Here is a 25,692-nt window from a genome sequence, read left to right as displayed (position 1 = left end):
CTTAATAACGTTTCTTTTCTCTAGCTTACTTTATTGTAAGAATACGGTAATATATGTTTATATGTAATATATATGTATATATGTAATGTATGTATTATATACAGTATAATACATATACATATAATATATATGTATATAATACATATAATTACATATAATATAATACCTATAATACATGAAATATGTGTTGAAACAAACAAAAAAAAAACAAAAGAAATATGTGTTGACTGTTTATATTACCAGTAAGGCTTCTGGTCAAGAGTAGGCTATTGGTAAAGTTTTGGGTGAGTCAAAAGTTATACGTGGACTTTCCACCATGCATGGGGCCAGTGCATCTAACCCCTGTATTTGTTCAAGGGGCAACAGTATTATTTGTAATATTAATTGATTTTGTGAACTTTTTTTCATAGACATGGGAAAATACCTAGAAAAACAGTGTTTGGAGGTCCCTTATAGGTACAGCGACCCTGGAGTAATTATTGACAGCGAGTACCCCTGCTCAGAAGGGTTCCAATTTGGACAGTCGTGGTCAAGCAATTCATGCCAGTCAGAAGTCATTCAGCAAGTGTCCTACGAGTTGTTTCCTTTTCCTTGTTCTTTGAAGCTCCTGTTTCTTGGCCTAGCTTATGTGGTATATTTGGTAGTCATTGTTAGGATAAGATCTTTCTTTCAGTGAATCTTGACCTAGCTACTGTTCTAAGCTGATGTCTGGGCCTGATTTTGGTGTCAGCTGTCAGAACCCAGTGGCAGGCACTGTCTTTCCAGAAGCGTGTCCAGCTGGTATGGCAGCCCTCTGGCAGTGTAGACGGACTGAGATGTTACCATCCTCTCAGCGAGGTGCCGTTTTCACCCCCATAGATCTTTTTAAATTCGTTCTTCTTGCAGCTTTATTGAATTATAATCCACATGCAATAAACATACTTAAAGTATATGTTTTGCTAAGTTTTGACATAGCGAAACTGTGAAGCCGTCGCCGCAATTAAGAAAATGCACATTATCCATCATCCCCTACCCAAATTTCCTCATAATCCCTTTGTAATCCTACTTCTCTTCCTTCCCACGATCTGCTTTCCGTCACTGTACATTCGTTTGTATTTTCTAGAATTTCGTATGAATAGAATCATACTTTGTTGTACTTTTCCACTTGGCATAATTATTTTGAGATTCATCCATGTTGTGTATATCGGAGGTTCGTTCCTCTTAATTGCTGAATAGTAGTCTGTCAAATACATATACCACCATTTCTTTGTCCTTTCAGTTCTTGATGGACATTTGGATGCTTTCCAGTTTTTACCTGTTACAGATAAAGCTGCTATGAACATTCACGTACAAGTCCTTGTATATTTTCATTTCTCTTGGGTAGATAACCAAGGAGTAGATTGGATGGATTATGCCATTAGTAGGTGGAATGGGTAGGTGTTTAAACTTTTAAAATAAACATTTTTAGGTATCATAGATCTGTTTTCTGCCAGGAAGAGGGAAGTGCTTACAACAGTTAAAGGCAGTAAATTCAGGACTTTCCTTCCCTTAAAATCGACAAGCTAATTGTTACATGTTTTCTAATTGGTTATAAATGAATTTTAGGCGTCTGGTTATCAGTATAAAATGGTGCTGTGTTAAAAATCACACCAGCTATAAACTGAAGGACAAACCATGGCTTAAAAATTGTTTTCTCTTCTGTAGAACCTATGGTATTCATCTTACATAAAAGTAGAGTTTAGGCAAGGACCTATGGTATTCATCTTACATAAAAGTAGAGTTAGGCAAGGAACTTGATGGATAAGAGTTGTGAGTTCATGTTCAACTGGAGCAGAATCAGTGGGAAAATAACTTTATTACTATTAAATCTTGCCCAGATTTCTTCTAATCCACAGCAGTTTCCTGGGTGATAGCTATTTGACAAATTCAAAAAACTACCGAATAAACATACAAATATTTAAGGGAGCTCATTTTTATTTCTTAAAAGATAAAGTCATGTTCTGTGTGATCTTAATAGGCAATCCGCCAGAAGCTTTGCACAGCCAGTTTTGTGCTGGTGAGCTAACGTAGGGTGGATTATTTGGGGAGGAGAAGGGGAACTAAGGATTACTGGCCAACTGCTATCTGCTGGCACTGCTGGGGGTGCCTTCTGGACATTGTCTCATTCCATGGTCTCCTGTTGCAGTTAGCACAAAGACCCTTAGCAGCCCAGCACTATCCACTGGTCCAGCCTCATCTTTCGTCAGTGTAGCATCCTGTGCTTGAGCTAGTCCTATTGCTTTCAGATCTTCAAATGTGCCTTTTCTGTCCCCTCCCAGCATCCTAGCATGCTGTTCCCTCTCCCTGACTCTTTGCTCCCCTGCCCCCCAATGGCCCTCAGAACCAATAGCTACTTACCCTTCTGGCCTGCCTGGGTTTAGGGCTCACTTCCTTGGGTGCGTGCACTGTGTAAGACTCTAAGTCCTATTAGAATAGGGACGTATCTTCCTTGTTCACCATTTTATTCCTGCCAACTAGTGTAGCGCTTCATGGTATTTGTTGAAGGGATGAACAAGCAAACCCTCTCAGATGGATAATTTTATCCCCAAGTCACGTAGCTTGTGAGGGGCGGACCCCAGAGTTCAAATGGAAGATAGACACCAAGGCCATGTCTTTTCCAGCCCACAGTTTTAGTCACTAAACACTCAGGAGGACTGGCAGGCAAACAAGGTAATTGAATTGAAACAATGCACCTAATTACATAATTGATCCAATATAGAAACATAGTGAAGCCAATTTTCCATAAACCTAATCATGAAAATACTGGTTTTACTATCTTCTGAAAATTGGGTTATTCTGATTTTAGACTTAACACAGTTTAAAATAAATGATCCAATAAAGACAGCCTGTAAATCCAGTGGAGTTTGTGGGATCCTGAGATGTATGACCCTGAAAGTACTTTGTTCTTAGGGTCAGATTCACCTGTCCCACGCCACCTGCCCATTCATCTTTTCTTTAGCATGTTTATAAAGACAGAAATCTCTGCCCTCCAAGGTACCGTTGAAATGTTGGAATATTTTTTGGGAATGATACAAACCTCTTTCCTTGAATAAAAAGCTACAGATGCTGTTACTTTTCTTTCTCTATATTTTCCTTAAGTCACTCTCCTTTTGCATTATAGATCTCTTTCCCCTTTAAAGAACCTCATCGATGTATCCTTTGGGGTCTGACCACTGTTTACCTCTCCAGCCTCATCTTTTGCCCCTTACACCTCAAAGTCTTTACTCCATTTACATAGAAGTTCTTGAAATCCTTGACTAAGATTAGTACCCCTCTTGTGAAACCCTTTCCTTACCCTGTTTCTTAGCATCCTTTGTATTCTTGTGAGATAGTCTGTGGGATTGTGTCTCCTGTACCAGACCTTAAGCCTTTTTAGGGCACTGTCTTAGAAGAACATATACATCTCAGAACCCCCGGAACCTGACATAGTTTCCAGCACGTATTGTAGTTATGTAGTAGATTGTAAAAATAATCAGTCTTGGGCCTCACATCTCCTTCAATATGAGATAATAAGTTGGAGGTGGTTCAGAGCAGGAAGCCAGGATATAGTCATTATTTTAACTTCCTTGCTTGCTCTGGACCTGCAAAATTTGGCTTCTAGGTTAAATTAGTCTTTTGTGGTTCAAATTTCCATTGTCGAGTGCTAGCAGCATTCTAGCCCTGTTAGTTACCTCTTTGGCTCTTTGTGTTTTTGTTTTTTTTAATGATTTTATTTTTAAGTAATCTCTATACCCAACGTAGGGTTCGAACTTAAAACCCTGAGATCGAGAGTTGCCTGCCCTACCTGAGCCAGCCAGGCAGCCCTCTCTCTCTGGCTTTTTGAACCAAAGCAGAACGCATACCTACAGTTTCCCCTGAGTTAGAGTGTTCAGCAGGACTAACCACAGGGTGTTTAATTTTTTAAAAAATTGAATGAAATTCAATCCACAGGCCATTAATTATAACCCCCTAAATCATGTCGAAGGGTTTGTTTCAGATCAGACCAAACGCCCCTTTTAACTTGTATGGCTCCTAAGCTGAGAGCCTTGAAATAAATTCCTGACTTCTGCTTCCCTCGGCTATCCTATATTTGGTTGAACTTTTCCTTTTTTATTTTCCTCAACATGGTTTTCTAATTTAGGCCTTATTTTCCTGAAGTCAGAGCCAGGCCAAATACAGGCATCAGTACATTTCTCACAATTCTTCTCTGAGAATTAAGGAGAGCAATACAGATCAGGGTTGTCTCCTGTCATGTTTGAAAAGCTTACGTGTGCTGAGTGACCACTTTTCCTCTAAAACCATGAATGCCTCCAGGCTAAGCACTGTTTCTAATTCCATTTGTAGTTCCCCAGCATCTAACTCACTGTTAGACACTTAAGTTGTTGTTAACAAAAGTAAGTTTTTATATCACCCTATCAAGATCATTTCCTTTTGAGTAGACACTAATTAATATGTACTTGTCAGAATCAGTGTAGCAACCTATCACAAGGTTCTCTAATTAAGAGGTTGAGGAAGATATATAAGCACTTCAGTATTACTTGAATATAAGTAGATATGCCAGAAGAATTTAGATCCTGGTTAAGTTCAGAACAGAAAAGCAGTGAATGAAGTTTAAATATTCTAAAAGGGATTTTTTTTAAGAACTTAAAATTACTTTTAGATTTAGGCTGTTTTATTTTTGCAGGTTTTGTCCATAGACCTTTCTGTGAGATTCTTGAGAAACTTTACATACTAATCTACCTTAAGAATGTGAATAGGGGCACCTGGGTGGCTCAGTTGGTTAAGCATCCCACTCTTGATTTTGGCTCAGATCATGATCTCAGGGTTGTGATATCAAGCCCTGCATTGGGCTCCACGCTGGACATGGAGCCTCCTTAGGATTCTCTCTCTCCCTCTCCCCCATTCCCCCCAAATCTCTCTGTCTCTCTAAAAAAAAAAAAAAAAAGTGCAAATATTTTGCTGGTATCAAAATTGAATGTGTGATCAATGAGCAAGAACTGAAAGGTCTCTGTTCTAGGCAGGATCGAGAACTTCTTTTTTTCTAATTCCACACAGACACGTCTTCGGCCTCTGAGGATGAGGGCTCTCTGAGACGCCAAGCTGCGCTCTCTGCTGCCTTGCAACAGAGCTTACAGAATGCTGAGTCCTGGATCAACCGTTCAATTCAGGGATCGTCCACTTCTTCATCCGCATCTTCTACGCTGTCCCATGGAGAGGTCAAAGGAACCAGTGGGTCTCTAGCTGATGTATTTGCCAATACTCGAATAGGTAGGAGCTGGATCTACCCAAGAAGCTCAAATTATGTTCCATTTAGCTCCCAGCATCCAAGAAATAGTTTATGATTTGTATTAGGTTTTTCACAGTGGCCAAAGAAAATCAGAACGAACATAACAGTTAATGGGGCAAAGAAGGAAACACCAGAAATACATTTGGAATGATAGGTATCATCTGCATTATTGGTGCATAGCATTGCCCACCTGAAGCCATAGCTATTTCCATAAGCAATACTCAAGCTGCAAGATATAACACCAGTCTTAATGTGGGTTTATCCCTGTTAGAGAATATTCCATGTATTTAAAAGGTGTTAAACTATGTAACATCTTAGATTTTCCCAGGATTGTTATCTGTGTTTTCTCAAACAAAAACCCATAAAACCTGAACAGATTCTGCACTAAGCCAGTATCAGGGAAGCCCTTTGTCTTTAGCATAAAGACTGGATTTATTGTCCTTGCTGCTGTGTTATTGCTACAACTGGGGCGTGCAGGCTGAGGATGTTGGTGCTCTTTGAGCTGCTACCTGCTGCTGATGCGCCTGTATGGACGTTAGCTTTTGCTTGGCTCTGCTTTATGTTTTTGTGTGTGTGTTTTTAAGAGTTTGTGACATCTGCAGGTAAAGATACAGCTCAGATCTCTGCTTCTGCTAAATTGGTTGGTACATATTGCACTAAGTAATGTATTTTGAACATCATGTGTCTGTGGTGTCTTAGTTTTCGTATCAGTGACCTTTCTCTATCACCTTACATATATATATATATCTTTAATCTATGAATTGATTTCTGAAAAGAAAAACTTAGAAAATTTGTAATTCAAGCCTGTAATTAGTAAAGAACATAGCTACCTGGAGGGTATGATTGCCCACATTAGAAAGCTAAGTGCCAACCGCTGGTGCCTTGTCTTGCACTCTTGGCTCTGCCCTGTCATTCACTGAACCTCTTAAAGTAGCTACAGATGAGCACACTCACCGCCTCTTCTGTTTGGAAAGACAAGCAGCAGAGCCATGGTTGGGTAAGGTTTTATTTCCACATTTGTCTAAAAGAGAACAATTTCAGTTATTAAAAATATTGTCCTTTTTTTTAATACTTCATTTATTTATTTGATAGAGAGAGACACAGCGAGAGAGGGAACACAAGCAGGGGGAGTGGGAGAGGGAGAAGCAGGCTTCCTGCAGAGCAGGGAGCCCGATGCGGGGCTGGATCCCAGGATGCTGGGACCATGACCTGAGCAGAAGGCAGACCTAATCCCCAGTTGACTCTGTCTGGATTTTTCTTAATAAGATGATTTCATCTGACCTTATATTTTTTCTCTTGCTTCTGCTAGTCTATGAAAGGTTTTTTTTTCAGGTACTCACAGAAACCATTTTATCTAACATTATTGCCTTTTGGATGTTTTCTCTAACAGAAGCAATTCATCTTCCCAGTAGAAAAAATTGAAGGTACAAATAAAGATAAAGTAATCTATAAAGCCACTTCCCATGGATAACACTTTAATGTGTCTATTCCTAGATTTTTTTTGTATATGAATATGTAGGGTTTTGGTCTTTTTAACAAAAATGTAATTGTACTAAACATAGTGTTCATAACCTGCTCTTCTTAGCAGTGTATCACAAACATCTTTTAGATCATTAATATAGAATTATACTATATTTTTATGGTTTCAGAGTATGCCATTATATGGTTATGCTTTGGCTTATTTAGCCCTTCCCCTGTTTTGGACATTTAGGTATTAACCAGCTTTTTGTTATTGTAAAAACTGCTGGAAGGAACATCCTTGAACACACAACTTGGTGCGTTTGTCTGATTATTTCCTTAAGATATATTCCAGTAAGTGGAATTGCTGGGTCAAATAAAAGTGCCTATTCTTAATGCTTTGTTACCTCATCCTACAGAAAGGTATCGTGGAGTATACTTGTGCTAGTATATTTAGAACTTTAAAAACTATTGAACTAGTAAGAGCAGACTTTTGGGGCGTAGAGACCCAACTCCCAAACTTATTTTAGAAATTGTTTATATTATGCTTTTTGTCTTTTTTATAGTTTTGAGTGGCTTGTTGTTACTCTTGTGAATCATATATTTTACTTCCTCTAATTTTCCTTTCCTTCTCCAGATATTTTTCTAAGGTTTTTGTAACACATCCCTGTTGAATGGCTCTCCTCCAACTTATGTCATTTGGTTTCTCAATATTAAGAATCCCTACATGAAGCAGAGTACAATAACATTATTTAATCATGCTTCAATCAAGGGAAGAACCTTGTGTGTCAAGTAGATCCGAGGTTCTTGTGGGTTATTTTATAAAAATTGGAAGTGGGCTTTATCTGGTTTTCTTCATCTGGAGACCTGAGGAATCTGACCCCACTCCCAAGTCACTCCTTCCATTTTCAGTGGAAGAAGAAACATAGATAAGTCAACATAAACATGAAGAAATGCTTGAGACTAGAAGACTCAAGACTAGTCTTCAAATGCTTGAGACTATTATGACCATACTTACTTTGTTTTCATTTTGAAGTCACTCACAGTTTTTATTCTATTACGATTATTAATATTGAATTTCTACCAGTCTTTCTGTGTAGGAAAGAATGTTTTTCAGGAATATTTGATATGTGATTTGCTCTTACTAAGGCTATTCAAATTTTAAAAATAATAATTTTGATAGGCCCTTCCTTAACCTCTTGCCCTCTCATTATATCTTCCTCGTAGAATTTGATTTCAAAGGTTATTTTATAACAGTTGATGCCCTGTTTATGTAATTTTTTCCTTGTTAAGAAACAACAAAAATTTAAAGAATTTTTGCTATGTAATATGATTCTAAATTTTGTTTTCTCCCCTCTTAGAGAATTTCTCTGCTCCCCCTGATGTTACTACAACTACCTCTTCTTCATCATCATCTTCCTCAATGCGCCCAGCAAATATTGATCTGCCCCCCTCGGGGATAGTTAAAGGCATGCACAAAGGATCCAACAGGTCCAGCCTTATGGATACAGCTGATGGTAGGGAGTTCTTTTGGGCAGCTAAATAGGGAATATTAGTTAAACTGGGAAAATCGACATCGTGAATAGCCGCACCTGAGTGGTTGAGCAGAACTCCACTGCCCGCATGTCCCCTGGAGCACCCTCTTTTTCAACAGCCTGCCCTGTGGCAGCACTGTTACTTGTTCAGACAGTCTGCATTGTCAAAAGATATTCTGAACAAAAAACTGAGTATGGAAAAAAAAAAATGCTATAAGTAAAAAAGAGGATTAGATGAAATCTGGAAGCAGGATGTTAATAATAGCACCATATTTGTTCTGTGTTGTCATAAAACTTGTTATGTACATATTTGTACATTTCTGGCCCTGTTGAATTAGAATAAGACTGAGCAAAAGCCAAATGTCATTAGAAATAAAAACTCCTAAGAGGATTGAGAAGCTGAGATAGCCCTAAAATCAATGAATTTTAACTTACTGTTTTTCCCCTTCTAGGTGTTCCTGTCAGTAGCAGAGTATCCACCAAAATCCAGCAGCTTCTCAACACTCTGAAACGACCCAAAAGACCTCCCTTAAAAGAATTTTTCGTGGATGACTCTGAAGAAATTGTGGAAGGTAGTAGTAATAATACTGAAGACATACATTCCTTCAACAAACATATCTTAGGCAATTACTACATGTCAGGTACCGTAGGATTTAAAGGTGAATGAGGCAGCATTTTTGTTGAAAGAATTCGTAGTTCTCTGTTCTTCTTTCCCTAAGGATCATTTGTATTTCAGATCTCAGGTGCAAAATAAAGAGGGGGGAAGGGGACAGAAAGGCGAAGAGATAACTATGGAGGCATATAGAACTATCCTTGTAAAATATGCTCTTTGAAATTAGGAACTTTCCCAAATATAAAATTTTTTAAATTATTTACGTTTTGCATTATCCTAGAATACACATGTCAAATTTGACCTCAAAAATTTGCTGCCCAGTTGGAGACACTTGCAGATCTTATTGTCAGAGTTCTCCCTTTTGTAACAGTCTTTCCCCTCCTTCCAACCCTGCCTTAATCCTTTCAAATAAAGTCTCTCCTTACGGGGGAAAAAAAAAAAATTTGCCCGTCTTTTTTGATACAACATAATCCTTTTGTTAAATCAGTCAGTCAACACATATGTCTGCTTTTTACAGGACAGTGTGGTAAATGGTGAAGAGTTCAAAGATTTATGAAAATAGAGCCATTCCTTCATATTGTTTACACATTAGATGTACTAAAATATATACACGTGAAAGCATAGTTTAGCCAATAAGTATGTATCGACTAATACAACAGCTGGGAGAAGGGCAGAAATCAGTCCCATCTGTGTGGTTAGGGAAAGCTTCGTAGAGGAAGTAGTAATAGTGATTTCTTTCTTTAATAATTTAACAGATATTTATGGATGAAACCGTGATGTTTAGGATTTAATAGGAAGAATTGGGAGTTGAATGAGTATTAGTATAGATGAAATGAAAGTGGCCGTTTGATAATTATTGAAGCTGGATGACGAACAGATCTACCTAGCAAAAGGTTTTGTCAAAAGAACTGAGCCTTGGTAGCTTTGTAGTTCGGTTTTACATCCTGAGACTAATATAGTAGGCTTTGATCACTTTGCATGTGTTAATGGAACTAGGCATGTTAATAGACTAGATCTGGTCTTAGCCCACTTTATGCAGCCAGAAGCAACAGGCAGCCTGACATAGGAGGTCAAGATGACTTTATATTTCTTTAGGAGTCACTAAACTCACTGAACTACGGACATCTTCCTACATATCCTGATATTCAAGATGCTCATACCAGTAATAGCCTCCCCAGTATTTCTAGCACTGTGTATTAACCAGGCAAATAAAGGTCAAGGTTTAATAGGAATCATACTTGAACAATTTTCATTGGCAGAATAGCACTAACAGCTTTCCACTAATTATAAATGGGCAACAATTGCTTATTTCATTTATCTTTGGAAAAGTAAAGTATCCACATGTTTTTGGAAGCCTTTGAAAGAGTGTCCCTCAGGGTCTGCATTGAGGCCTAGTGGGTGGCAATAACGTATACACTTTTATGACCAGAAGACTATGCCTACCATATATACAGTCCATAAAAACAAAACTATTTAGAATTACACGTGTTTATTTTTTTAATGAATATGGTGGTTTAGAGTCTGGGAATATATGAAGCAGAAGGGCAGCTGAAACGTTATATACCTAGGGCAGTAAATTGGAAAGTTGAAACTATTTCATTAGTTTTATGTTAGTAGAAAAAAGAATCGAGACATTTTAAGTAAATTTCCGAAGTCTGTCATTAAGTTGAGCTATAAAATAAAATTTATTTCATATTTCATTTGCCCATCTAATACTTGCTGCTTATTCTGTTTCTTTTCCTTTCTATGCCTCTTCTCTCATCTCCCACACACCTGGCTAATTCCTACCCTTCCTCTAAGACTCAGCTCCCATGGGGGACTCCGTCCTCTAAGCTAGGTGATGTGGCCTTCTTCTTCCATCCCTGTAATGTTTCTGTCATGCATTGTTCATGTTTCTCTACTTAGTTCTGTGTATGTGTGTGTGTCCGCCTTGCACTCCAGATACCTTGTGAGGGTGCGGACTCGGTGCTTCTTACACCTAGCACTTATCAGAGACAATAAATGTTTGTTCAAAGAATGGTATGTACAGCATTTATTTCCTCAGTGTTTATCACATCCTGTGCGTATCATTGGCACTCAGTAAATGACTTTGTTCCATGTGTAAATTACCTTTCCTGCAATGAAAATAGAATTTTTTGCTTTTTATTTGAATAATATTGGTTCATTGTAGAAAAATTAAGAGGACTTTTATTTATATGAAAAAATATGAAATACTATTCACCTCCAATTTCTGGAATGACCATGTTAATAATCTAGCACTTCCTTTCCCCCAAATTCAGTTCAGTTTAATTAACATCAATTGAGCTACCATTATGTATTAGGCACCATAGGTAATAAGAAGACAAAGAACCAGGCCTTCTTTCAAGAAGGTGTCAGGCTTAGGGGGATAAAAGCTTACACAGTAATTCTTTGAGGATCCTCAGTGCTTTAATTAAGGGTAGACTGCCATACAGTGGGGGAGCACTAAGGAAGGAATGACTGGGGACGGCTTCCCAGGGAATGTGCTGTTTGAGCTGCATCCTGGCAAAGATGAGTACAAGTATACCGGGAGCAAAGGGGTTGGCCAGATGAGATGTGTACAAAGGTACGGAGACATGGAACACTGTCATCCATGCTGTCTCTGTCTTTTGACTAAGATCAAGTGTAATAATGACCCTAAGTGTTACTATCCCCATTTTACAGATGAGGAAAAATGAGGCTCAAGTAACTCAAGTTGATTAAGGTCACACTGGTAAAATGTTAACATAAATTTGGGTTTTCTGACATACAGTTTAATGCTTTTTCGTTAAGTATAACCCAGTGAAGTGCAACCTGACTCGCTAACATCAGACACTTCTGGATTAGAAGGATTTAAGGATTTAAAAACCAGTTGAGTCAAATTATAAAATTGCTAAAAAGGAATGTAGGCTCTCTGCTTTTCTGTACGTTCAGTGATTTGCTTTGTTAGAGTCAGGATTAGTTTATTACATAAAATATATTAAATATGATTTCACAGTTGTGTGGGAAGGGAATTCAGGCCCATTTTGTGGATTACCATTTCTAGCGATATCATTTCTCTTTTCAGAGTGAGTTTAAACCAAATAAAGATGAAGAGAAAAGGGAAATATATTTGCAATTAGAGACCTAAGTTCTGTTAGTTGCTATTTGTATATATTTCAGATAATATTTTTATAACCCCTGGGGTTTTTTTTTTTGGTACAGTACCTCAGCCAGACCCCAACCAGCCCAAGCCTGAAGGACGGCAGATGACCCCTGTAAAGGGGGAGCCATTAGGAGTCATCTGTAACTGGCCTCCTGCTCTTGAGTCGGCCCTGCAGCGCTGGGGCACCACGCAAGCAAAATGCCCCTGTCTGACCGCCCTGGACGTGACGGGGAAACCAGTTTACACGCTCACATATGGTCAGTTTGCAAGAGTCCCATCTCCTTCCTTTTCTCCTGATAGTTGTTCAGATTATCATGGGTGGTGTTTTCATCTTGATATTTAGCGGTTGCTGGTCATTGTGTTTCAACAGATCTTTTAAATAATTTTAATAGGATCCTGAGTTCTAAGTAAAGCTATTGTCAAATATTTTCATTTACTAAATGATATTTGCAAAGCAGCTAATATTTAAAAGAGCAGAGGGCGCCTGGGTGGCTCAGTCGTTAAGCGTCTGCCTTCGGCTCAGGTCATGATCCCGGGGTCCTGGGACTGAGTCCCACATCGGGCTCCCTGCTCAGTGGGAGGCCTGCTTCTCCCTCTCCCACTCTCCCTGCTTGTGTTCCCTCTCTCACTGTCTCTCTCTCTCTGTTAAAAAAATAAATTAAAAAAATCTTTAAAAAAAATAAAAGAGCAGAAAGAAGAAAGAGGCTTTCTGGATCCACTGATGATTTAATATTAGAAGGGGATTTGGAGATGTTTGGGCAGGATATATGGCAGGATAGTTTTTGTTTTTAAAGAAATGCCTTTTTTTTTTTTAAAAGATTTTATTTACCTATTTGAGAGAGAGAAAGAGCGAGAGAGAGCACAAGCTGGGAGGAGAGGGAGAAGCAGGCTTCCCTCTGAGCAGGGAGCCTGACAACACGGGGCTTGATCCCAGGACCCTGGGATCATGACCTGACCTGAAGGCAGATGCTTAACTGACTGAGCCACCCAGTTGCCCCCAAAAATCTGATAGTTTTATCTAAAAATTGAAACCAATTACTTTTTAGATCTTTGCCATCTCATTCTACCTCTTGCTAGAACAGGCACAAAATTTTATAATGAACAAAGAATTAGGGATGCCTGGGTGGCTCAATCGTTTAAGCATCTGCCTTCAGCTCAGGTTGGGAACTCAGGGTCCTAGAATCGAGTGCTGCATCCAGCTCCTTGCTTGGCGGGGAACCTGCTTCTCCCTCTGCCTGCCACTCCCCCTGCTTATGCTCACTCTCTCTGACTAATAGATAAATAAATAATCTTTAAAAAACAACAACAACAACAAAAAACTCCCCAAGAACTGGTACTTTTCCATTTAGTTTTGCACCCCAGCTAAAGTTTGATTTTTCCTTTTTAAATAACTTTTCAAAGTAACATTTTTCTTTCAAAAATTCCTCTAAAATAATTTTATTTTTCAATTTTTAGATTTTTTAAAAAAGATTTTATTTATTTGAGAGAGAGAGCTCAAGCGGGGGTGGGGACGGGAGGGGTCAAGGCACAGGGAGAGGAGAAGCAGACTCCCTGCTGAGCAGGGAGCCCAGGACCCTTAGATCATGACCTGAGCCAAAGATAGACGCTTAACCAACTGAGCCACCCAGGTGCCCCTATTTTTCAATTTTCAACAAGAAGAGGAATGGATTCAACCTGGGCTGTGAGATTTTGTACTAGTTTATTCAAACATCAGGTTCCTTTTTCCCTTCAGAAGTGAGGTGCAGGGATGCCTGGGTGGCTCAGTCGGTTAAGCGTCTGCCTTCGACTCAGGTCATGATCCCAGGGTCCTGGGGTCGAGTTCCACATCGGGATCCTTGATCAGCGGGAAGCCAGCCTTCTCCCGGCCGCTCCCCTTGCTTGTGCTCTCTCATGCATTCTCTCTCTCTCTGGCAAATAAATAAAATCTTAAAAAAAAGAGGGCGCCTAGGTGGCTCAGTTGGTTGAGCGACTGCCTTCGGCTCAGGTCATGATCCTGGAGTCCCGGGATCGAGTCCCGCATCAGGCTCCCTGCTCAGCAGGGAGTCTGCTTCTCCCTCTAACCCTCTTCCCTCTCGTGCTCTCTGTCTCTCATTCTCTCTCTCAAATAAATAAATAAATAAATATCTTAAAAAAAAAAAAAACTTAAAAAAAGAAGTGAAGCACATGTCCATAAACCTAGATACTGAGTAATTTTCGGAAAAAAGTAGTTTTCGTTTAAAGAATCTGACAGACTGACGTGAGTTGAAAACCCTAGCTGCCCCTCTGAATGAGTTAGATGTAAAACTAACATACCTATTAAGAATGACATGATTTCTTTTTCACTTTCTGCATAATCTGAGATAAGAATTTCTAAGGGTGTTTGGAGGGAGGGGGAAGAAAGAGGGGAAGATTAACTTTTTTCCCCCCAAAAAGTGGTTTTTAGCATTCATTTCAGAAGCTATGTGTTAATTTCATCCATGTAACCCTTAAAGCCGTTAGCTGACCAAATCTTTACCTGTTTATTTAACATCTATGAATATATCCACGTTTCACCTAATTTCCATATTGTCTGTTTTCACTGAAATACAGTGCCATGGAATGCTTAATCATTTGAGTCATACTTTTGCTTTGCAGTTAACCTCAAGTGTCTAATACCATATATGTAAGTAGTTCTTCAGAAGAAGCTTAGAGCAGAAGTAGTCTTCTGATTTTCAGCCCTGTTATAAAAATTGTTGTCCTCCCTTTAAATGTGATCTGCTAACATCAAATTATTTCTAAAGATATTCAGATTACTTCACAAAAGAATTTGAAATATTATCTATACCAGAATGAGCATCTGTTAATGCTTTCTTTTTGTTTGGAACCAGGACTGTCTTCTATAAACTCAAGTGAATATAAAGCATTTTTTGTGGGGGAGGGGCTTTGCGTGTTGGGGGCGATGCTTGTCTAATGAGACATTTGGAAGGGCCACTGTCTTACTAAATGTGCTAATGAACTGAATGCCCCCTTGCTGAGGTAGGCCTGTGTTTTTCTATATGATTCTTTTCTTTTTCCAGGAAAGTTGTGGAGCAGAAGTTTAAAGTTGGCCTACACACTGCTTAATAAACTGGGGACCAAAAACGAACCTGTATTAAAACCTGGAGACAGGGTAATTGGTTTTTTGGTTTTAGGGAGGTGATGTTTCATTGTTTTCTAATATGCACATTCTGGATTTTTAATGCACAACGGTACAATTTATGTTAACTCTTATTCTTAGAAAATGAAAATGGTTTGCTCAGTGCCAGGTTATAATTCTTACATTCATAGATTGAAGGAAATTCACATGTCCCTTTCAGTAGCTGCTACTCAGTAAATTCTTGTGCTAATACAAAGAAAGAGGAACCTAACTCTTTCTGGAAATAAATATTTCAATAATCAGACAACAAAAATAGCAATAAAGTTTGCTCTGATTTTTTTTCATTACAAATTACCCCATAAAAATTTTTCAAAACATTTTCTGTGGTTTTATGTAGAGAGGGTGACCCATGTTCTAAGAAGAAACAAAATGACATAATTTAATTTCTTCTTAATTGAAGGTGACATTAAACAAAAATTTTTTTCTAACTTTTTGAAGAGTTTTTTCCTATCAATGACTTTCTAAATATGATGACTTCTTATCTTCAAATGTTACTTTTTATTTGGTATTTGTAGAATGAAGCACCAACTACACAACAGACTTCTTTTTAGTAGGCTCATGATATAGAACCTCCTGAACTAGACTTTTAAAAATACTTTTGCACTGTGGCAAAGGGCACCTAGAGGGTGACTTCCACTTATTATTGTGACACATGAGGGTTTCCTGGTCCTCACTGAACCTAAGAAAGTAATTTTTGTGTCTTCCTAGCACCATAGACACTTGTGTGCAGGAAGGAAACAGGTTGTCTTAAATGTTTTATGGAATTAACATTTTTTAGAACTCTAGAAAGGATTAGCAACTTCAGGATTGAATTTATCTTAGGAGTGAGTTAAGAGAATTTGAAAGTAAAAGAAGGGGAAACAAGAGTCTGGTGACATAATTAAGTTTAACATGTTAATCTATAAACATCTAAGCCAAGTAACAAGCTCCACAATGGTAATGGTTTTACATTCCTTCAGTAAATTAGGAAGGGTCAGTTATCCCTATGATGCATTACAGGTGAGATCACAATTTTGAACAGTTTGAACATGGGTTTCACTGTTTATCTTTTGTAGATGAATTAACTTTTTATCCATAATGGCTTGTGCCAATATTACTTACACCCATTACCAAAGCCTTCATGCTGGAGTACTTGCATTGTTGGTTAAGTGAGTGAGGATTAATGCAATGAACTCATTAAAGAATAAGAAACCTTGAGTTGGCCCTATAGTGGCAATCTAGTCAGTCAACTCCTGTGAGTTCTCTGAGAGTTGTAAGGCTTATTCTCTAATATGCTGGCCTATCTAGAGAGACCCATTACATTTATTTTATTGTGTCAGTCCTGCACTAAAGTAAATTGCCTTAGGTTTCACAAGTAATTAACTTACTACTTAAGGTGAGTTGTTAACTGCTCAATCACCATAGAATTCAGTGAAAAATTTTTCTTATGATGATGATGAATTGCATTATAGTTTCCAAAACATGTCTAGTATAATCATGGGAATGATAGAAATCTTTTTTAGACTTGTGCATTTTTCTCAATAACTTCATTTTCTGTAGGCTATTAGTTTTATTGTGTTCATGAGACATGTTATATATAAATGTTTATCTTAGACAGTGACACTGAAAGTATTAGTCTAGTTTTATTCCTCTGTTATTGAATGTCATTATGCATTTTAGGTAGCCCTGGTTTATCCCAACAATGATCCAGTCATGTTTATGGTGGCTTTTTATGGATGTCTCCTGGCAGAAGTGATTCCAGTGCCTATAGAGGTACCTCTTACCAGAAAGGTAACATTGCTAAATTTAAGAGGAATGTAGCCTGATGTGACATGGTGGGCATCGGGTTCTTGGATCGATTGACTCCATCATGACATTAGAAACAGCCTAACCATTTTCTTAAGTATTCAGCTTCACTTTCTAAAAACATGAGAGTTGTAGACAAATAATAGTTATTATTGTTTATAAATTTTAGGAAAATAATATTGTTTCAACTAAGTTAGATTTTTTATATATAAAATTTAAAAATCATGGGGGCATACGTTACTTTTCAACAATTAACCATTTATAAAGAGGATCCCTATTACTTCCTTGAGACTATAGATAATCCACATTTATAATAGGTGAGACCTTTTTGTAAAGGGATTTCCTTTAATTGTATCATACAACCCAGGATTTCTCTTAAGTTGAAGGATGATACAGTGATGCAGATTACTACTCTGGGGAATAAGATTTTACTTTAATGACCCATCAGCCCATGCAGCATATGTAGCAAATTTTTTTAAGTTTAACCAAAAGATTTCTCCATGAGCTGTTTGACCCTAATTTTCTCCTACAGTTTATTATTGAGGGATCGTGATAAAGACAAATATGATAGAGATTGTGGATTTATAAGAAAACAGTTATTTTGTGCAAGGAATAAAAAACAAATTGGTAACATCCCTGAAACTCTGGTTGATGGGATATAGCATCTTTAGATTAGTCAGGAAATCATAGGGTTGTTCTTAAATTATTAAGTTGGCTGTGTTTGTGTGGTTTCATAATGATACTTTCAAGGTGATATTTTAATGGAAATACCTTAGACTATCTCTTTCGTTGTTTTCTCTGCTGTTGTCATAAGGTTTAAATCTTACCTCCTTTAAAATAGAATAATAAGGAAGTATATGGATTTGGGTATAACCATTCATTCGCTTTCATTGTAAATTTGGACATTTGGTGTCCATTTACATTATTTTATTCTGACCTGGCTTCCTTTGCTTTTGAATTTGGGGATGTGGCTAGGTCAAGACAACTTAACCAGGTTCACATCACATCTATTTCATTGGCCTGAAATTAATTTAAAAGAGGAACGTTGCTGACTTTTGAATAAAATGGTCAAATTGGCTGGTAGAATTCACGATTAGCAATGTCAGATTTTAATAAGATATTTGATTTGTACTCAGGAAGTCATTGTATTGTAGAAGTTATTTGGAAGAACATATTGTCATTGGAGTTTGACAATTGCCAGGTGTCAGTGGGGTCCCGTGAATATTATCACACAAGTGCCAGAGCCTTGCTCAGTGTTAGGTCTGGGGCCCGGGTGTGCTCACGTTCACTCCCCACCGTGCTCATTATCTTCTCTCCACAGGATGCTGGAGGGCAGCAGATTGGCTTCTTGCTAGGAAGCTGTGGTATTGCCTTAGCTCTTACCAGTGAAGTTTGTCTAAAGGGGCTGCCAAAAACCCAGAATGGAGAAATTGTACAGTTTAAAGGTTAGTAATATTTATACTTGAATCATCAATTAAAAGTTAAAGCTTATACTTTAATTAGTATTTTAATTTTAATAATAGCTAAGTACTTAACATCTATTTTCTTAAATTCTCACATTCTTATGAAGTAGGTACCATTATTATCCCCATTTTACAGGTGAGGAAACTGAGACACAGAGAGGTTAAGTAACTTGCCCAAAGTCACAGCTAATAAATGGCAGAGCAGCGATTTGAACCCAAATCTGTCTGATTCCACAGCCCACACCCTTAACCTTTATGCTGATGGTTGGAAAAAGCTACCACTCTGTTCACTAAAGCTAAATGCTACATGTAGAGACAGAGGATAGACCACTAACCTCAGTGGATTTCCACTGCCAAATGGACCTCCCAATTGTTGAGGTAATGTCAAGGCCTGAAACGAGCATGTGGAACGATTGTATTTTTGAAAGAAGGTATAATTGTCTGGTGATTTATCACTAAAAACTAATAAAAAATGCAGTCTTTTACTGATTTTACAATGACCTCGATTTGGTCTCTTGATACTTAAAACGACCAATGTGAACGCCTTCCCTTATGGCTTAGGCAATTCAATTTTTATTTTGGGTTTGATTTAGGTTGGCCCCGGCTCAAATGGGTTGTAACAGATTCCAAGTACCTTTCAAAGCCACCTAAAGACTGGCAGCCCCACATCTCACCTGCTGGTACAGAACCAGCGTACATTGAGGTAAGTCCTGAGACTAGAACATACATTCTGGCTTCGTGTGGCTTCAGTTGCCATCTTATAAAATTTAAAACTAACTTTTTGCAGTTTTAATTTTAGAAAAGCCTCCTGGTTTTTAGAGTTCCATCTTTTTGCTTGTAAAATGCTTGTATTGGACCTTCTAATTGTTTTTAACGTAAAAACACATTCAAGAGAAAGACAGCCCCCACAAAAAAAAAAAAATTGATCCTCATCATGGAAGAAAGTTACACAAGACCTAGAGATGTACAAAGGTTTAAGAAATGATATAATGACAGAGATATTCCTCTGCCGCTTTTGGGGAGGTATGGGAGTGGGAAGCAAAAGAATGGAGAAACAAGGAAGGAAAAGAGCTGTGCTTGAAAAGAACAAACTTAACAGAGGAAAGATAAAGAGCAAGAAAAAACACATGGCTAGAGGGTTTGGTATTGAAGGTCAGTGTTAGGACCTTGAGTGATCGAAACATTCAGTTTGAGGGATTAAGTCCTCCTGCGTAGCAGGCACCAGGCTAAGAGCGGCTTCAAATGCATGATCTTAGGCAATCCCCACAAGTACCCTATGAGTTTGGGGCTGTTATCAAACCTGCTTTATAGATGAGGAGACTAAGACTTAAATGAACTCAAGTAACCAACCAAAGTCCACATGACTCAAAAATGACAGAACTAGGATTTACACTCCCATCTATTTCACTTTAAAAGCTGTGCCCTTGATGACTCTGCATTGTGCTCGAGACATATTAGTAAATGCTCACCACCTGTTTGCTAAATTAATGACAAATCAATACATTAAAAAAGAAAAGTTTGAGGAAAAAAAATCCACCCAGTCTTGAGCCCTGTGGTGATAACTGGCTATAAAAGGGAAGAGAGTGGGCAGTAGCCTTGAGCAGTGATATGTTCATGTTGGAGAAAGATGAAAGAGAGCTTAGTATGTTTGAGTGACAGACAAGTGGGGCGCCTGGATGGCTCAGTCAGTTAAGCGTCTGCCTTTGGCTCAGGTCATGATCCCAGGGTGCTGGGATCAAGCCCCGCATGGGGCTCCCTGCTCTATGTGGAATCTGCCTCTCCCTCTTCCTCTATTGTTCCCCCTGCTTCTGCTCTCTCGCTCTCTCTGTCAAATAAATAAATAAAATCTTTAAAAAATAAATAAAATAAATGACAGACAAGTAAACAGGCAATTAAAATTTAGCAGTCAGTTCTCAATCCATATCATTTCTCAGTGAGGACATAGTTCATCACTCCAGCCTCCTTAACCCTGCTCACTGGCTTCCCTGAATACTCTGTCAGTTCTCCTGCCTCAGCGAACACTCCTTTTCAGGCTTCTTTATTGGTTCTTCATTAAAAGCGAAAGGCACTTCATTGTGTGGCCCCTGCTTGGCTCTCTGACCTCATGTAGAACTACTACCCTCCGCATTTCTAGACTTTGGCCATTCTGAACTAACTTGCAGTTTTTACTTAGGAACCTCTTACTACCCACAGCACATTTCTATTGAGTTTAAAGTACCCTAGGAGTCATAGGGAGCTTTTAAAGGGTTGTCAGAAGAGTTTGATAAGAATAAATATGTTGCTAAAAGATAGATCTGGTTTGGTTGGGTTAAGGTAAACAGGGAGTCCAGTTTTTACAGTTATCTGGGTAAGCCCAAGCTCATGGTGATGGGGATAGAGAAAAGTAGGTAGAATTGAGAGACAGTAAGGAAGTAGAAGAGGCGGGATTTAGGGCCTGACTCTGGAGAGAGAGGAAACAAGAAAGACTCTCAGGTTTCTGACTTGAGCAACGGGGTAGATGATGCCATCCTTTATTAAGAAAATACAGCAAGGAGGGCGCCTTGGTGGCTCAGTTGGTTAAGTGACTGCCTTCGGCTCAGGTCATGATCCTGGAGTCCTGGGATCGAGTTCCGCATCGGGCTCCCTGCTCGGCAGGGAGTCTGCTTTTCCCTCTGACCCTAACCCCTTTCATGTGCTCTTTCTCATTCTCTCTCTCTCAAATAAATAAAATCTTAAAAAAAAAAGAAAGAAAATACAGCAAGGAGGCGCCTGGGTGGCTCAACCGTTAAGCATCTGCCTTTGGCTCAGGTCATGATCCCGGGGGTCCTGGGATCGAGCCCCACATCAGGCTCCCTGCTTGGTGGGAAGCCTGCTTCTCCCTCTCCCACTCCCCCTGCTTGTGTTCCCTCTCTCGCTATCTCTCTCTGTCAAATGAATAAATAAAAAATCTTGGGGAAAAAAAAAAAGAAAATACAGCAAGAAGAGTTCATGGGCACAGGGTGGGGATGAGGAATACCGTGGCGGATGCATTGGGTTTCACAGGATTACAGGTCGTTAAGGGGGAACAATTGACTCTATAAGTATGCATATCTGGAAGGAGGGCTGGGTTGGAGATCGAGAATTGGGAGCCATCAGGTGAGTGGTACCCTGATGGAATGAAGTGAAAAGAGAAAGCAGAACAGAACTTTCAGGAAATGCCAACATTTAAGGGATGGGCAAAGGAAATGGAAGGGGGAGAAGGGGGGAGAGATTATGAATAGGAGAGAAGAATATCACAAAAGCCAAGGAAGGAGACAGTGTCAAGGAAGGAGGTGTCAAATGTTACAGAAATGCAAGATAAAATCAAGTATGTCATATATCCTTTTGATTTAACAAACAGAAGTTGCTGATCTGGGTAAAAAACAGCTTGGGTGGAGCATTGAGGTAAAAAGCAAAGTGAGAGTTGATTCATTTGTAGAAGTGAATAGGCCATTTCTAGGTCTCCCCCTCCCAATAAAGGAGCTTCTGACAGACAGGAACCACATCTTAGCCACCTTGAACTCTGCAGTGCCCTGCTTGCTGGGTACTTGATATGTTGCTTCTAGTAGTGCAGCTCCAGTCACTTGTTTGGCTTCTTTAGCAGCCACTTCACACTGATGACTAATTAAACTTTTAAGAATTTTTCACACATACTTTTGTCAAGCTTCGTCATTCCTCAATCCTATCTTTGCATGATTAGAGTTTGGGGGCCCCGTGCATAGTCTCAAATAGTCATGTGAAACATTAAATTCAGCCCATTACCATGGCTTGTCTGGGTTTCATTTTTGAATTCTACTTTGTCATTTGAAATAACCCATTTTATTGTGTTTTCTTATGCTTTTCTTTTTTGTGGTTTTTTTTCTAGTATAAAACAAGCAAAGAAGGGAGTGTAATGGGAGTTACAGTGTCCCGCCTTGCAGTGTTGTCTCACTGCCAAGCTCTGTCCCAGGCCTGCAATTATTCTGAAGGTCAGACTTCATCCCGTGACTGCCCTCATTGTGAGCCTCAGATATATGTGACCGTGAGCAGAGTGCTCAACAACTGGATTCCAGTTAATGACCAAATTCAGAGTGAAATGCTTTAAGACACATTCTTGGCTTGCTTTTGCTTTCTTCTTTTTCACAAATATGCTATAATTTAAAGGAACTAAAATTCTGGGCAAACCAAATATGTAAAGCATGACTTCTAGAGTGTAGAAATAGAAAACAAATTAAAACCACGTGTTTATTAGCTGCAGAATGTTATATCTCTGTCTTCCTGTGTGTATAGAGCTGACACCAGCTGTACATTTGGAGTTAGAGTCAAAGAAATCCAGCTACCAAAAAGCACAAATTAAAACACAAAAATGTATTCTGTATTGTTGAACTTCAGATATGTTGATACAGTGTAATGACTGTTTGCCTTAGAATGTTCTTTACAATATTAAATTTTTTATTTTCCTTTCATAAAATGAAACAAGTTAATACATGTTCATTAAAGAGCAGCATTCTTGTCTGGTAAAATATATTTATATATAATGGAAGCAATCAAAATGCCAGAAAATAGAGATTGATTAAATTATAATATGCTCAAGTAGTGGATTATACCCTGAGGCATTAAGACTCCTGTACTTGAATATTAAAGATATAGGGAAATTGTTTCAATATATCATTAAGTGGCAACAATTTAGATACAGCGTGGTATGCCAATTTTGTTATGGTAGATATCTGTATGCCAATTTTGTTACGGTGGGTATCTGTCTAGATGTAAGTATGTTTGTGTGCAGTATGTTTGTGTGCGTGTGTGTATGTAAATATAGATATATATATATACACCAACTTTTTAATTTTCTCTAGGAAGCATAATTTTTTACATGTGTTTGTGAAACTTGCAAAGTTTCTAAAATAAGCATGTGTTCCTTATATAATTAGGAAAAAATACCTCTTGGAAGACAGTGCCTATGTCGGAAGGAATTTCAAACTCATTATCTCTTCTCTGACCTATGATCAGTCCCCCAGCCAGTTTGAGGGGACCCTCAAGTAATCAAAAGACCCTGACAGCTTTTAGTGATTTCTTCTGAAGTATCAAAGCAGTTGTTTAATATAGACAAGTGAGACAGTTTTACTGCTTAACACTAAAGATGATTTCCTCTTGTTTTTTTCCTTTTTTCAATCCTAGGGGAGACAGTAGTCAATGTTTTAGACTTTAAGAAGGATGCCGGGCTGTGGCATGGCATGTTTGCGGTAAGCTCCTCAGAATTATGGCCTTTAGTGTAAATTGTGCTTATAATTCAGGTCAGTATGTGTGCTGTGTAACCAGATCATCTCCCTGTGCTTGTTTGAAATTTAAGCCCCCTAAAGATCAATAATATTTTCTAGAAGAATTTTGTAATACAAATGGTAATGTTTTTTAAAGAGACTGTAATTCTGTTCTTTCTTCAGTGTGTGGTTGGGCGTACCTTTCACATAACAGTTTGTGGGAGAACTTAGGATCAAAATTTTTTTAAAACATGGGCCATCATAGTACCACTTTTCTACAAATGACTGTATATTTATTTATGATTAACAATAGTATGTTTGAGATTTGCCTCTTCTCTTTTCTGGAGAAAGGATTACATAAATTATTTAGAACTTGACAACTGTGCTTAATGACATCTAGCCTTTCCATTGGGCAAAATATATTGAATGACTCCATGTGACAATTAAAGAATAGAGTAACAAGGTAGATCAGGCTACTTCTGTAATAGAGGAACAGGTAACATACTGTGGGAGTTAGGCCAAGGGTAGTTCCTCCCAGCTCCGATATCAGGCCATTTTTCTAAAAGAGTGACAGTTGAGTTGGACTTTGAGAAATGGGTAAGATTTAGCCATTATAGAGATATTTTGGGGTGGAGATAAAGAGAGGGGACGTTTAAATGGGAAAAGCTACCATATATAGCATGCTGAGAGATAAAGGGTCTGAGAGTTGCAAAGGACCTTCGAGAGAACATCTCATCCAACTTCCCTGCTCATTGCAGGACTCTGAGAATGAGTAGACAGTGAAGCCTGGGGGAAGAGGAGGAAGATCCCTTTTTACCCAGGACACCTCAAAGTAGTAAGAGCCTATTCCTTGAGTGTGTACATACTTTCCAGCTCATTTCTGAAGGCCTTCCCATTTTGTTTTTTTAATCAGAGGTTAAAACACCCTTTTGAGGAGTTAGAGGGAATTTTCTCCCTGTGATACAAAGAGCAAGATAGGGACATGTATAAAGACTTGGTAGTAACACCATTTTGTCCTTGAAATCCAAAACACTGTCAATGTAGCTAGAAACTTGGGGGAGGGAGGTAAAAGGGGGTTTACAATGGTATCTTGTTTTTGAGGGGCCACTTAGGTGGTAAATAAAATGGCCAGTCTAAATACCAAGACTTAGTTATTCTGTGGGCTCGATCTCTTTGGGGACACGGAGTCTGGGTATGTTTGGTTTGGGGGACAGGAGAGACACCAAATTGCATGACCCCCTCAGCTCACTCAGCTTTATCTACCCCAACACATAATAAGTCTGAGCAGGACCTCCTCCAAGAATCAGGGAAACTCTCATTTCTTGCTTTGTAATACCCACCTCTTTGTGGTATGTGGTGAGCATGCGCATGATGAAAGCACCTAGTGGGTTAGAGGGCGGTTGGCAGTATCTGGTGAATTTTAAAAGCATATATTCTATGACCCAGCAGTACTACTTTTTTGTATCTACTGTAGACAAACACTTGCACACCTGGGCAGGGAAGTAAGTATAAACATGTCCCTTGAAACATTGTTTATAATAGCAAAAAAGTTGTCAATAATAGGGAAATGGCCTAAATAAATTGTGATATAGTCATACTATGGAATAGTATGCAGCAGTTCAAAAAGAATTCTGTAGATCTCTTAGGCTGATGTGCATTGACTTAGCCCTAAAACAATTTAAATGAAAAAAAGCAAGCTGCCAGTATGCCTTTTATGTTAAAAATACTTTTATCTGGGACTCCTGGGTGGCTCAGTCGGTTGAGCATCTGCCTTTGGTTCAGGTCATGGTCCCAGGGTCCTGGGATCAAGCCCCACATCGGGTTCCCCACTCCTGGGAAGCCTGCTTCTCTCTCTCCCACTCCCCCTGCTTGTGTTCCTCTCGCGGTCTCTCTCTCTCTGTCAAATAAATAAATAAAATCTTAAAAAAAAAATACTTTTATCTTTCTGTGGGGACAAATATATTTGTAAATATATAGAAAAAAGACTAGGAGGATAAATGCCAGATTCATAACCGATCAACTCC

General features: G+C 38.6%; 1 protein-coding gene across 4 annotated transcripts in view; it reads left to right on the top strand.

Moving 5' to 3' along the window:
* DIP2B (disco interacting protein 2 homolog B) overlaps positions 1-25,692 on the top strand; it is a 215,843-nt gene that overhangs the window by 140,477 nt on the left and 49,674 nt on the right. For 2 of the 4 annotated variants that reach the window (XM_027592568.1, XM_027592571.1), the window contains exons 5-14: positions 5,053-5,265; positions 8,104-8,259; positions 8,730-8,849; positions 12,092-12,289; positions 15,068-15,159; positions 16,846-16,956; positions 18,293-18,416; positions 19,028-19,137; positions 22,297-22,399; positions 23,589-23,653. In XM_027592568.1, the coding sequence (XP_027448369.1) occupies positions 5,053-5,265; positions 8,104-8,259; positions 8,730-8,849; positions 12,092-12,289; positions 15,068-15,159; positions 16,846-16,956; positions 18,293-18,416; positions 19,028-19,137; positions 22,297-22,399; positions 23,589-23,653 (1,292 nt within the window). The remainder of the gene's footprint in view (positions 1-5,052; positions 5,266-8,103; positions 8,260-8,729; positions 8,850-12,091; positions 12,290-15,067; positions 15,160-16,845; positions 16,957-18,292; positions 18,417-19,027; positions 19,138-22,296; positions 22,400-23,588; positions 23,654-25,692) is intronic. The other 2 variants (XM_027592569.2, XM_027592570.2) reach the window with 2 other exon arrangements.

The sequence above is a fragment of the Zalophus californianus genome, chromosome 9, assembly GCF_009762305.2.
Source record: "Zalophus californianus isolate mZalCal1 chromosome 9, mZalCal1.pri.v2, whole genome shotgun sequence".
In the NCBI taxonomy this organism is placed as follows: domain Eukaryota; kingdom Metazoa; phylum Chordata; class Mammalia; order Carnivora; family Otariidae; genus Zalophus; species Zalophus californianus.
The sequence above is the reverse complement of the archived record's forward strand: the minus strand, read 5'-3'. Positions and strand labels throughout refer to the sequence as shown.